The following is a 13,299-nucleotide window of genomic DNA, read 5'->3' as shown; positions in this document are numbered from 1 at the left end:
TTAACAGCCTTCTGTTTTACACGCTGTAAAAAGTTCTCTTTCTGGTCTAGAAGAACGCCTAGACATCCGCAAACAGTGCTGCGTTTCAAAGGGCTTCTGTCAAGCGTCAGGGTTGGATTTAAGCTAGACAAAAACTTTCGTTCAGAAGTGTGTACGTGGTTTTATGAACAGCTACAGTCAGTAACCTACAACGGAACCTCCCCATTGCACCCCATCAAATTTAGTGTTAAAATCGCCCAGTTCAAGGATGAACACAGGAAGAAGGTGTACAAAACTATAACAAAATGTAAAATAGAAACAGTGAACGTCCAAGGTTAACAAGTGCAACATCGAGCTGAGAGGTGGCATGAGCCCCCTCTCATATTTCTATCTTACGATTCTCCTCTCTAATTGCATGCGGTGGAAAGTCGCTATTCCTTCACACACGGACTTCCCACGCAGCGTCTCTCGTCACCCGGGTAGTCCGGTGACAGGCGGGCTCTGCTAAGCCGACGGGTATGAGGAAGTCGACTGAATGCTTTGCAGACGCCGACATTGTCAAGAGACACGCCCGCCCGGGTCTGAAGTAGCGGCTGGGCTAGAGGTTCCGTTACTTCGCAGAATCTTAGCGAAAACACTTTCTGGCGGGCTACCAGCGAGGCGTGGGAATGACTTGTGTACCCAGGCAGTTGTGGCGGGAAAATTCCCGCGCTTTCTGCAAAATAGTAACTGTGATTGACTTGCTCAGGGGGTAGGTCCGTGACGTAGCAAAATCAGCGCAGAAATTGGCGCCAAGAATCTCCATTGGTGGAATGGTAGTGCTCCGGCAATGGAGTGGAATTTTCCGCCGGTTTTCGAGGTGCTGATTGGAACGTTTAACCACGGCCACTGTCGTGGGGGCGGGAATGTTGTGTGTTCGGCCTGTACGGATGCTCCAGGTAGTCAGCTCTCGCCTTTCGGTCGAGGACGTCGAAGCAACCAGCCATCGCCTCCGGTACGCCAGATCGTGTTCTTGCAGTTAAGAAGACAGTTTGGTAATGTATGTCCGCAGCACCGGCAGATAGGGATTTTCCTAGGTGATAATCAGAGCTCAGCAGAGCGTGCCTGTTTGTCTATTTCTAACTTTGTTCTGTCTTGAGTAGCAGCAATTAATGTTGGGTTAGCTGTGTGTCTCTCTTAAGATTTGAGTGGCAAGGAATTGGCTCCACATACCACTTCATCATAAACCTCACAATCTAGTTTTGGGACAACTTCACCTTCACAGCGTTTGTTTGAGTATCCAATTTGAGCCAATTTGATGTATTATAAATTAGAATTCATGTGTTTTTGTTTATTATTTTGTGTTTAGTGTTAATAAATCATATTGTTATTTTGGACAGAACTTTCATTCTGTTAATCGGTAGAGCAACCCATCATTTCTCACTACGTTTATGAAACCTTCCTTTATTTAACTTATTTATCAAATTAAATTATTGCAGGTGCCAAACTCTTTTCTACTCCACTTGCAGGGTTGATTACAGTCAGTTCGCGTATATTTTTTAATCCTTGTGCAACAGCAAAAGTCGGAGTTAGAATAGGGGGGGGCTTAGAGCATCATTTACATATGTAGATTCTAGAATTTAGTGTTAAATACACTGCTAGCCCCGGCACCTCGCAGAGCGAAACAGAACAGCCACAGCGTTGTCGTTAAATGGCTTATGGCACGGTGGCTCAGCGTTTTCGGTCAGAGGGCCGATTGTCCTCTGTAATAAAAAAAATGAGTGTAGGATTCAACCATCCACTTGAACGGATGCCATGTGACGTCTGCCCAGACCAAACAAAACGAACAATACCGAATAAGATTAAAAAATCATCACGCTGTTGGAATGCAAGACGGGCAAGCCGGGTTCAGAACTCCCTTCTGTCGTTTTTTTTTCACATTATTAACTGCTCGTCCGGTCCTTGAAATGCTTATTCTGTCTCTGTAGTCTTGGCAGTTGTTATACTGCACACTGGTTATAGAATACGAGTCGTGTGGTAAGAATACATTGCCGTCGCAAGTAAATGTGATGAACAGTGAGAACAGGCAAGATACCAGATAGACCCCTCTCAGAAATGAAAACAACAAATAAACGCATGTGAACTGTGTTTCAACAAAGGAATTCATCAGTCAAAACTTCCAAAACGGAATGCAACTTCAAAAACGTTAAAAACGTATGGTTTGACAGAGCAGAAATAACCTGTGTGATTGTGAAACTGTTGGGTTCATTTGTTGTAGCTCATGTAATAAACTACTATGTTATTTCCTTGGGAGTGGTCACATTCACCTAAATGGGGCAAGGAGGCGCGTACAAATTAGGTGCGTCGGTAAGAGATTCCTGTCTTATGATACACGTACTGTCACTAATGCCATGTATGGCGCACCAGATTGTATGCGATTGCAGTCTTTCTCGGTGTATTCCACTGGTGAATTCTTCTCGGGTTATCAGCCGGGTGGTGGCGTCGTCTTGTCGCAACGTTTCTGACGAATTCAGAAAATGATGGGTACGAAACTCATTGAAACGTTGTGACAAGACGACACTACCACTCGTCTGATAACCCGAGAAGAATTCATCAGCACCAGATTGTTTTCCGGTGGAAGATTCGGTTGACTTGTCACCTTGTCATCGAATGTTTGCTGTTCCCATCCGGAAGCCACTTCCTATCGGCTGCTAATTTAGAAGTTGTACATGATCAACTTGCATTACAGGTTCCTTCCTTTGTTGTTGTTGTGGCCTTCAATCCTGAGACTGGTTTGATGCAGCTCTCCATGCTACTTTATCCTGTGCAAGCTTCTTCATCTCCCAGTACCTACTGCAACCTACATCCTTCTGAATCTGCTTAGTGTATTCATCTCTTGGTCTCCCTCTACGATTTTTACCCTCCACGCTGCCCTCCAATACTAAATTGGTGATCCCTCGATGCCTCAGAACATGTGCTACCAACCGATCCCTTCTTCTAGTCAAGTTGTGATAGAAGCTCCTCTTCTCCCCAATTCTATTCAGTACCTCCTCATTAGTTATGTGATCTACCCATCTAATCTTCAGCATTCTTCTGTAGCACCACATTTCTAAAGCTTCTATTCTCTTCTTGTCTAAACTATTTATCGTCCACGCTTCACTTCCATACATGGCTACACTCCATACAAATACTTTCACAAACGACTTCCTGACATTTAAATCTATACTCGATGTTAACAAATTTCTCTTCTTCAGAAACACTTTCCTTGCCATTGCCAGTCTACATTTTATATCCTCTCTACTTCGATCATCATCTGTTATTTTGCTCCTCAAATAGCAAAACTCCCATACTACATTAAGTGTCTCATTTCCTAATCTAATTCCCTCAGCATCACCCGACTTATTTCGACTACATTTCATTATCCTCGTTTTGCTTTTGTTGATGTTCATCTTATACCCTCCTCCCAAGATACTGTCCATTCCGTTCAACTGCTCTTCCAAGTCCTTTGCTGTCTCTGACAGAATTACAATGTCATCGGCGAACCTCAAAGTTTTTATTTCTTCTCCATGTATTTTAATACCTACTCCGAACTTATCTTTTGTTTCCTTTATTGCTTGCTCAATATACAGATTGAATAACATCGGGGATAGGCTACAACCCTGTCTCACTCTCTTCCCAACCACTGCTTCCCTTTCATGCCCCTCGACTCTTATAACTGCCATCTGGTTTCTGTACAAACTGTAAATAGCCGTTCGTTCCCTGTATGTTACCCCTGCCACCTACAGAATTTGAAAGAGAGTATGCCAATCAACATTGTCAAATGCTTTCTCTAAGTCTACAAATGCAAGAAACGTAGATTTCCTTTTCCTTAATCTTTCTTCTAAGATAAGTCGTGTGTTCCAACATTTCTACGGAATCCAAATTGATCTTCCCCGAGGTCGGCTTCTATCAGTTTTTCCATTCGTCTGTAAAGAATTCGCGTTAGTATTTTGCAGCTGTGACTTATTAAACTGATAGTTCGGTATTGCAGTTCGCTGTTGCAAACTGACGTTACGCCACGACACAAACACAAATTTGAACGCAGCGAACAGTGGAAAAAAAATTGCAGGAGGGAAGTTTGATTACGGCTCGTCTGCTTGACAGTCCGACAACGAAGCACTTTTTGAAAATCTCATTTTGTTCGACATTGTTCGTTGCATTTATTCAGGGCGGACGTCCCATGACACCCAATCAAGTTCACCGATCGTCCATTCACTCAGTTATTGTATTGCAGACGGCAGCTAACCCTGTGACCGAACACGCTGAGCCACTGTGCCGCCGTACCACTTAACGACGACGCCATTCATCTGCCAGGTAGCTCCATATTGGACTTCGTGTTCTTGGACTGTTCCCTGTTTCTATTTTTGACAGTCCAGTACACCTTCTTCCTGTTTTCATGCTTGATCTGTGTTCAGTTTTTGACGGGCTGTCCACTTTACCCTCTTACCACTACATCTGAGGGGAATGCGATGAGGAGTTTCGTAGGCTTCCGCGGCCGGTGTCGTAGTGATTAAAATTCTTCTGGTTATTATACGGCGTCATTGCTAAAAACTAACAACAATAATAAACTGAAACCGTCGTTTCGGCCTAATTGCAACGGCCTTTCTCAGGGCACGACTGGTTTTGCATGGGGATAGGTGCTTCTGTTTATTACAGACTATCGATGACTGACGTTACTGTTGTAAAACTTTTAATTGGCAAAGAGAGGCTTCCACTGGTGCACTTACCATATGTAAAAGGCGTCAGTGAACGGCTAGGCAACGTCCTCCACCGTCGAGGTTTCAAACCGATTTTTCGAAGCAGTCACAGTATCCACGAAATGATAGGTTCCACCGAGGATGTAGTCAACAAACTTAACACTGCAGGTGTTTACGAACTGCGGTGTGAGTGCGGAGCTGCCAACATAGGAGAAACAGGGAGGCCTGTCAGCTTACGAGTAGCAGAACACGAACGCTACGTACGATTTCAACAACATAATAAATCGGCGATAGCGGAACACCACCGTGACTGTGGACAACCTATCAGGTTCCAGGAAGCCCGAGTACTGGCGAAAGAATCGTGGATGCGAGTACGCAAAATACGGGAGGCGATCGAAATTATTAAGCAGCCTGATAACATCAACAGAGAAGATGGCTACAAACTCCCGGCGTCCTGGCTGCCGGCCATCCCAGTCCAACGGGCAGCAAGCGGTCGCGGGGCAGAAGCTACACGGGACACGGAGGTATCTGCACAAATAGCTGTAGAGCAACCGTCAGTCCACTTCCGCGCACACCAGGAGGAAAACTTGCCGGCCAGAAGCCGAATGCTGATTGGCGGACAGCTACCAATCGTTGAAGACATGGACATCCGGGAATAGCCTCTTTTCTTCTATCTTACCTTACGTCATGACTAGCCAATCATATTAGAGGGCCAATTAAAAGTTTTACAGCAGTGACGTCAGACATCGATAGCCTGTAATAAATACGCTACTGGCCATTTAAACTGCTACACCACGAAGACGACATGCTACAGACGCGAAGTTTCACCGACAGGAAGAAGATGCTGTGATGTGCAAATGATTAGCTTTTCGGAGCATTCACACAAGGTTGGCGCCGGTGGCGACATCTACAATGTGCTGACATGAGAAAAGTTTCCAACCGATTTCTCATACAGAAACAGCAGAATATGGAATTGGTGGGTTCAGGAGGGTAATACGGAGCGCAGTGCTGGATCCCAACGGCCTCGTATCACTAGCAGTCGAGGTGACAGGAATCTTATCCGCATGGCTGTAACGGATCGTGCAGCTACGTCTCGATCCCTGAGTCAACAGATGGGGACGTTTGCAAGACAACAACCATCTGCACGAACAGTTCGACGACGTTTGCAGCAGCGTGGACTATGAGCTCGGAGACCATGGCTGCGGCTACCCTTGACGCTGCATCACAGACCGGAGCGCCTGCGATGGTGTACTCAACGACGAACCTGGGTGCACGAATGGAAAAACGTCATTTGTTTCGGATGAATGCGGGTTCTGTTTACACCATCATGATGGTCGCATCCGTGTTTGATGACATCGCGGTGAACGCAGATCGGAAGCGTGTATTCGCCATCGCCATACTGGCATATCACCCGGCGTGATGGTATGGGGTGCCATTGGTTACACGTCTCGATCACCTCTTGTTCGCATTGACGGCACTTTGAACGGTGGACGTTACATTTCAGATGTGTTACGACCCGTAGCTCTTCCCTTCATTCGATCCCTGCAAAACCCTACATTTCAGCAGGATAATGCACGACCACATATTGCAGGTCCTGTACGGGCCTTTCTGGATACAGAAAATGTTCGACCGCTGCCCTGGCCAGCACATTCTCCAGATCTCTCACCAACTGAAAACGTCTGGTGAATGGTGGCCGAGCAACTGGCTTGTCACAATACGCCAGTCACTACTGTTGATGAACTGTGGTATCGTGTTGAAGCTGCATGGGCAGCTGTACCTGTACACGCCGTACAAGCTCTGTTTGACTGAATGCCCAGGCGTATCAAGGCCGTTATTACGCCCAGAGGTAGTTGTTGTGGGTACTGATTTCTCAGGATCTATGCACCCAAATTGCATGAAAATGTAATCACATGTCAGTTCTAGTATAATATATATGTCCAATGAATACCCGTTCATCATCTGCATTTCTTCCTGATGTAGGAATTTTAATGGCCAGTAGTGTAACTAACCTGAAATCACACACATCCATGCCCGAGCCAGGATTCGAACCTGCGACCGTAGTTGTTGCGCGGTTCCAGATTGTAGCGCGTAGACCCGCTCGGCCACTCTGGCCAGCTGCAATGAGGTGTTTCCCTTGTTAGTAAACACGTTATGTCGGCATATAAGGTGCTAATTTTTATTTTTTGTGTCCGGTTTCAACCTCCTAAAGTGATCATCGTCAGATCAACATTCTTCGGTGACAGTAGGAATCGCTGGCACGGAGATCAGTGTCCGCTAGAGACGCCACGGCAGCCGTGTGCGCGCCGGCAGGGGGCCATTAGCCTGTCCGCTGTCCCCTTCGGAAGTGCGCCGTGTCGGCCGGCGGCGGCTGTCGCATGCATTATGCATGCGCGCCTGGCGACCAGATTGGGGGCCGCGCGATCTGCAGGCGGGCGGGGTTCGTCAGCGCGCGACGCACCCACAGAGCCGGGACAGTCCGACACGTGTGCGGCGGATCAGCTCTGACCCACGCTGCCAGCTGCTGCGTGGCTGCTGTGGTCCTGTTCCTCTCACTTTCCCTTTTCTCCCATGCGTCCAACATATCCAGCTGTTGTTATCTGTCGAATGTTTCCACTCACTCTTTTGTAAAAAAAAATAGTAATACTAACATTGACCGGAACTACTTCTGTGTGAACGCTAATCTTTATATCGACGGATGAGAGGTCCGCCAGTTACAACTATAGCTTTAGAGCTACCTTTTGGAAACTTCTCACATCTTTGTTATTATAGCGTATCTCCATTCTACCTAAATCTAAACATCCTAGCTTTATTTTACTGAATCTATCTTGCTTCCGTACTTTTAGGACACAAAAACAGAAAATCATGAATTTCAACAAAAATATTACTTTGTGAGATCCACCATGCTGGTTCCATTAAATTACAATGAAAAAGGAATCCGAATAGAAATTTTGAAGTTTCTAGCTCCTTCCTGTTGCGCCGATGATTTTTACGCAAAGTGTCCAAATTTCGAAAACTGTTAAAGTTTGTAACGCCGGAAATGCATATCCTCCTATTTCCATCTATTGTACTATTATTTTCTTTCCTTGCTTTGTTACCTCAAGATATGACATTTCTGTCTCTTTATATACTGTAATTGTTTTACTATTTGTATATATATGTATTTATGTATTTATGTCGATGTATAATTGGTTTGTTTCGTAAATATTATTTGTATTTTACGCTGGGTCTTGCCTAGGGAAAACTGCTATCGAACGATTACATCGATAGGTCGTGTGAAGAATCAAAGTGTGTAGGATCTTTGGGAGTGTTAACTCTGCCGCTTGGAGCGCGGACTGAACAGGGAGTGTGGCGGGAGTAGCGAGTGGGGCAGGTGTTGTGTGACGCTCCCGCGAGTTGCCGCGCTTTCGGGGTTTGGCAGCATGTAATTGCGCTCGACTCGCGATGATAGTTTCTGACATGGTGTCGCGGACGGGAAGCATTAGCTGGCGCACATCAAGAGCCCGTTTCGCCTGGTGACCGTGTCGAGAAGAAGGCGCGCCAACATCCAGCTTCTGCAACAGCGACGGCCGACAATGAGTGACTGTCGCCACCTCCTCGATCGACGGCTTCAAACCTTCAATCAACCAACAAGGAAGACTAAAAGCACGTAAAGTTTCAGAACTGTATGGCAGACCTCAGCTTTTCAAATTGTTCCATTTGCCTCGCAAAATTACAGCAACTTAGCATGAACCTTTGTTGCTCATTGTCCCAATTGCATTGCCAAGCAGGGTCCCTTCCTTTTCCGAAATGAGCCCGAGGGTCGTTGAAATTCAAACGCCAGCATCATTCGATTTCACAGCTTTAATTTCAAAGTTCAGCTGGCTACAATATTTAGATTGCACAAGCACAAATTAAGAGTGCGAGTTTTGTTAGCATATTTTGGCTTACCTGTGACTGCAGCTCAGCTTGGTACGTACTAAATTTTACTATTGTTAATAGTTCAGAATCAGTTAATTCAAGTTCAAAGTTAAATCTCTTGTTTCTAAATTGCGTAGAGTCAAGTTGCTTTTGAAATGATTGTTGAGGTAGTCCAAGACTAACCGTATTTTACTGGATTTCGATGTGCTTCAGAAAGAAAGCTTCTTATTAATTTCAGTCACTAAATTAACTTTCAGTTTTCTGGTTTTATTAATTCTTCTGCTAAATTAAGTCAGAGTGTAGCGAAATTTATTACTTCTGACAAACTTTCAGTTTTCACACTACACGTGTCAACCTTCAGTTGCCACGCTTCTAGTGCTAATTATATGTGTAATAACCTTACTTTTTCAGTTACTATAGTGATTGTCCTTAGGACTGGCGACCGTGATTTCCCCCAAATCTCAAATATCTAATTACCGCTAGTTAATTGTTAACGTAACGGCCGCACATTTACTTTCTTTATTAACTTTACCCCTTTTCAAAATTTAATTTCCACCAGTTTCATTTGCATTTTTCCTTTCATTTAGATGTAACCCTTTCCTCCCTCTTTACCGATAGATTAACTTCGGTGACGATTGCTTTTCCCAAATTTCCATTAGGTACACGCGGTTTAATTTTTCACTGTCATTAAGGTCGATAAGTGAGGGGGGAGGTTACAAGTTACTAAACTGAAACTTAACACATTATTATTTTAGCATCACTCCTTTCATGCTATTACCTTTTCAGATTATTTACTTTACTTTTTAGGTATTGTGCAACTTTCATGACGTCATAGCTAGTTAGAGCGGACTAGACTGGCACACGATGGAAAGCATATGAATTCTATATGGCGTGAGTAGGCTGCTTCCCTACAATTTGAATATGCATGCCTATACCAGTTTCTTTGGCGCTTCAGTGTAACACACACCACGAAAGAACACACTTCTTAAAAGGGCATTTACAAAGATATTTTTGGGAACATAAAGCTCTTGAAAATGGCAAATTATCCCCATACGTTTCAAGTCGAAGAATTGAGATAACACAGATGTTACTGTATCTATAGGAAACACAGACGTGCCATAAAAGTGCCATAATCGAACCTAGACATAAGTCTTACAAACTCACAAGATCAACAGTGTTAACGGGACTGCTGCCATGGCGTGCTAAATTACAGCATTCTGCAGTATTAAGGATGGGGGTGGGGGAGAGGGGGAGGTGATAACTCCATCCTGGGTTCTTACAGGGACCATACACCTGTAAGACACTCATATGACACAAGTTACTGTTTTTCTCTCATTGTTGGTGTGTAAATGATATAAAGATTCTTCATTTTGATTTGCAGCCCCTTGTAATGGCCGTGTTTGCAGTTAAAATTGTTGAATGTGAGGTCCGCCAGTTATGCAAAGCACCGTTTTTCTCAGTACCCAAACATGTTTCGGCATCATTGTGCCATCATTAGTGGGTTTTCGTTTTTATGTATTCTTTACATTTGGTGTGATATCACAATCACACTGTGTTCTGGTGAAGTGAAAAGTGTTATACTACGTTATTTTGTGGAAAATGCTCGTTATAGTTACGTGTGCATCACAACACCTCAGCGTGATGCGGAGAGTGGAAGTGCTTGGCACACGAAAACATGACAAGCTACCTGCAGTAATTAACACACAAGTGATCCGGAAAATTCATGCACAGCAAATGTAAAGAATAAATAAAAACGAAAACCCACTGACGATGGCACAGTGGTGGCGAAACATGTTTGGGTACTGAGAAAAACGGTGTTTTGCGTAACTGGCGGACCTCACATCCAACAATTTTAACTGTTAACACGGCCAATACAAGGAGCTGCCAATCAAAATGAAGAATCTTTATATCATTTGCACACTAACAATGAGAGAAAACCAATAAATGGTGTCGGACGAGAGACTTACAGGTGTATGGTCCCTGTAAGAACCCAGGATGGAGTTATCACCTCCCCCTCTCCCCCACCCCCATCCTTAATACTGCAGAATGCTGTAATTTAGCACGCCATGGCAGCAGTCCCGTTAACACTGTTGATCTTGTGAGTTTGTAAGACTTATGTCTAGGTTCGATTATGGCACTTTTATGGCACGTCTGTGTTTCCTATAGATACAGTAACATCTGTGTTATCTCAATTCTTCGACATGAAACGTATGGGGATAATTTGTCATATTCTGAAGCTTTATGTTACCAGAAATATCTTTGTAAATGTCCTTTTAAGAAGTGTGTTCTTTCGTGGTGTGTGTTACACTGAATCGCCAAAGAAAGTGATATAGGCATGCATATTCAAATCGTAGGGAAGCAGACTACTCACGCCACATAGAATTCATATGCTTTCCATTGTGTGCCAGCCTAGTCCGCTCTAACTAGCTATGACGTCACGAATGTTGCACAATACCTTAAAAGTAAAGTAAATAATCAGAAAAGGTAACAGCATGTCAGGAGTGATGCTAATGTGTTAAGTTTCAGTTTAGTAACTTTAACATTTTCCCAAATTTGGACATTTTACGTAAAAATCATCAGCGCTACAGGAAGGAGCTAGAAACTTCTAAATTTATATTCGGTTTCCTTATTCATTGTAATTTAATGGAAACAGCATGGTGGATCTCACAAAGTAATATTTTGGTTTAAATTCATGATTTCCTGTTTTTGTGTCCTAAAAGTACAGAAGCAAGATAGATTCAGTAAGTTACTAGATAAAGCTGGGATGTTTAGATTTAGGTAGAATGGAGATACCCTATAGCAACAAAGATGTGAAAAGTTTCCAAAAGGTAGCTATAAAACTATAGTTGTAGCATCTCTCCAAAGGGCAAGTTCAGAGCTCATCTATCGTGTGCAGTACAACTAAAATTATTCTCTCGCCAAAAGTATTTAATCTAGTCACATCAGAATTTTACTGCACAATTAAATTGAGAGCTTCGTTAGCCTTCAGCAAATGAACCAATTAATTATTTAATAACTTGAAATGGTGTTCTGATAGCCCCAGCATCTAGCCAGGAAGGCAAATGTTGTCGGTTTCGCCTTCGGCAGTCCGCACAGTAGCTATATAAATAAGAGCGCTGTGAGCTAGAGTAAGGCCCCAGTTCTCTTCTAGATTCGTATCAGCGCGCACTCCATGTCGGAAGCCATGTCTCGTCTGTGCAGTTGCAAGGAACAGCCTTGCCGTATTATGAAACTTGGTATGCACGTAACAATGAGTCTGCATTGTTCTAAGGTGTTAATTGTGGAACGACTTCAGTGATTTATTCTCTGTTTGCATATGTCGTATTTTCACGTGTCGCCGCAGGACAGACATTCTACCATTACTAGCGTGGCATTTGATGGGTATTAACATCAAATCTTGGCGAGCATTCACTTTGAACATTTACATCGATAATGATTATTGAACAGTTTCGTTATCTAGGGATAACAGGATCTGCGCAATAGAATCTGAACAGCTGTGATAGCACAATAGCTGATAGTAACATTGCTTGGGGAAACATTTGTCTGGAACTTTATGCTTTATCGTTTTCAGAATATAGTAAAAATTGTTATAGTAAACTGCATTTTCTATGAATCCCAGACATCATCCTAAATCCTCAGCATAATGAACTTCAATGATCAATAACTTTATTTATCCATCAGAGTGGGCACAATGAACTTTAATTACAGGCATCACGTTTTTGCTAATCACTTTTTGGTTAGGGACTGATGACCATGCAGTTTGGTCCCTTTAAACTTTAAACCCACCACCACTTTCTGGTTGCCAACATTGTAGTTAAAGAGCCTGTGTTGAGAATGGCAACAATAGAAAAAATTTTCCACCCGCCGCCCCACAAAATACAGAGACGTGTAAACAGGCAGAATACGGCGCTGCGGTCGGCAACGCCTATATTAGACAACACGTGTCTGGCACAGTTGCTAGATTGGTTACTGTTTATATAATGGCTGGTTATGAAGAGTTAAGTGAGTCTGAACGTGATGAGACACAGCATCTCCGAGGTAGCGATGAAGTGGGGATTTCCCCGTATGGCCATTTCACGATTCTACCGTGAATATCAGGAATCTGGTAAAACATCAAATCTCCGACATCGCTGCGGGCGGAAAATGATCCTGCAAGAACGGGGCCACCAACGACGACTGAAGAGAATCGTTCAACGTGACAGAAGTGCAATCCTTTCGCAAACTGCTGCAAATTTCGATGCTGGGCCATCAACAAGAGTGAGCGTGCGAATCATTCGACGAAACATCATCGATACGGGTTTTCGGAGCCGAAGGCCCACTCGTGTACCTTTGGTGACTGCACTGCACAAAGCTTTACGCCTCGCCTGGGCCCGTCAAAACCGACACTGGACTGTTGATGACCGGAAACATGTTGCCTGGTCGGACGAGTCTCGTTTCAAATTGTATCAAGGAGAGGGACGTTTACGGGTATGGAGACAACCTCATGAATCCATGGACCCTGCATGTCAGCAGGGGACTGCTGAAGCAGGTGGAGGCTCTGTAATGGTGTGGAGCGTGTGCAGTTGGACTGATATTGGACCAGTGATACGTCTAGATACGACTCTGACAGGTGACACGTACGTAAGCTTCCTGTCTGATCACTTGCATCCGTTCATGTATATTGTGCATTTCGACGGAGTTGGTCAATTTCATCAGGACAATGCGACAT

General features: G+C 44.0%; 1 protein-coding gene across 1 annotated transcript in view; it reads right to left on the bottom strand.

The window, feature by feature from the left end:
* LOC124779577 (Down syndrome cell adhesion molecule-like protein Dscam2) overlaps positions 1 to 7,275 on the bottom strand; it is a 432,737-nt gene extending 425,462 nt beyond the window's left edge. The window contains exon 1 of the mRNA XM_047253719.1: positions 7,089 to 7,275. Within this exon, the coding sequence (XP_047109675.1) occupies positions 7,089 to 7,275 (187 nt within the window). The remainder of the gene's footprint in view (positions 1 to 7,088) is intronic.
* Positions 7,276 to 13,299: the final 6,024 nt, after the last annotated feature.

Source organism: Schistocerca piceifrons, chromosome 1 (assembly GCF_021461385.2).
Source record: "Schistocerca piceifrons isolate TAMUIC-IGC-003096 chromosome 1, iqSchPice1.1, whole genome shotgun sequence".
Classification (NCBI taxonomy): Eukaryota; Metazoa; Arthropoda; class Insecta; order Orthoptera; family Acrididae; genus Schistocerca; species Schistocerca piceifrons.
Note: the sequence above shows the minus strand (reverse complement) of the source record. Positions and strands in the feature narration are given on the sequence as shown.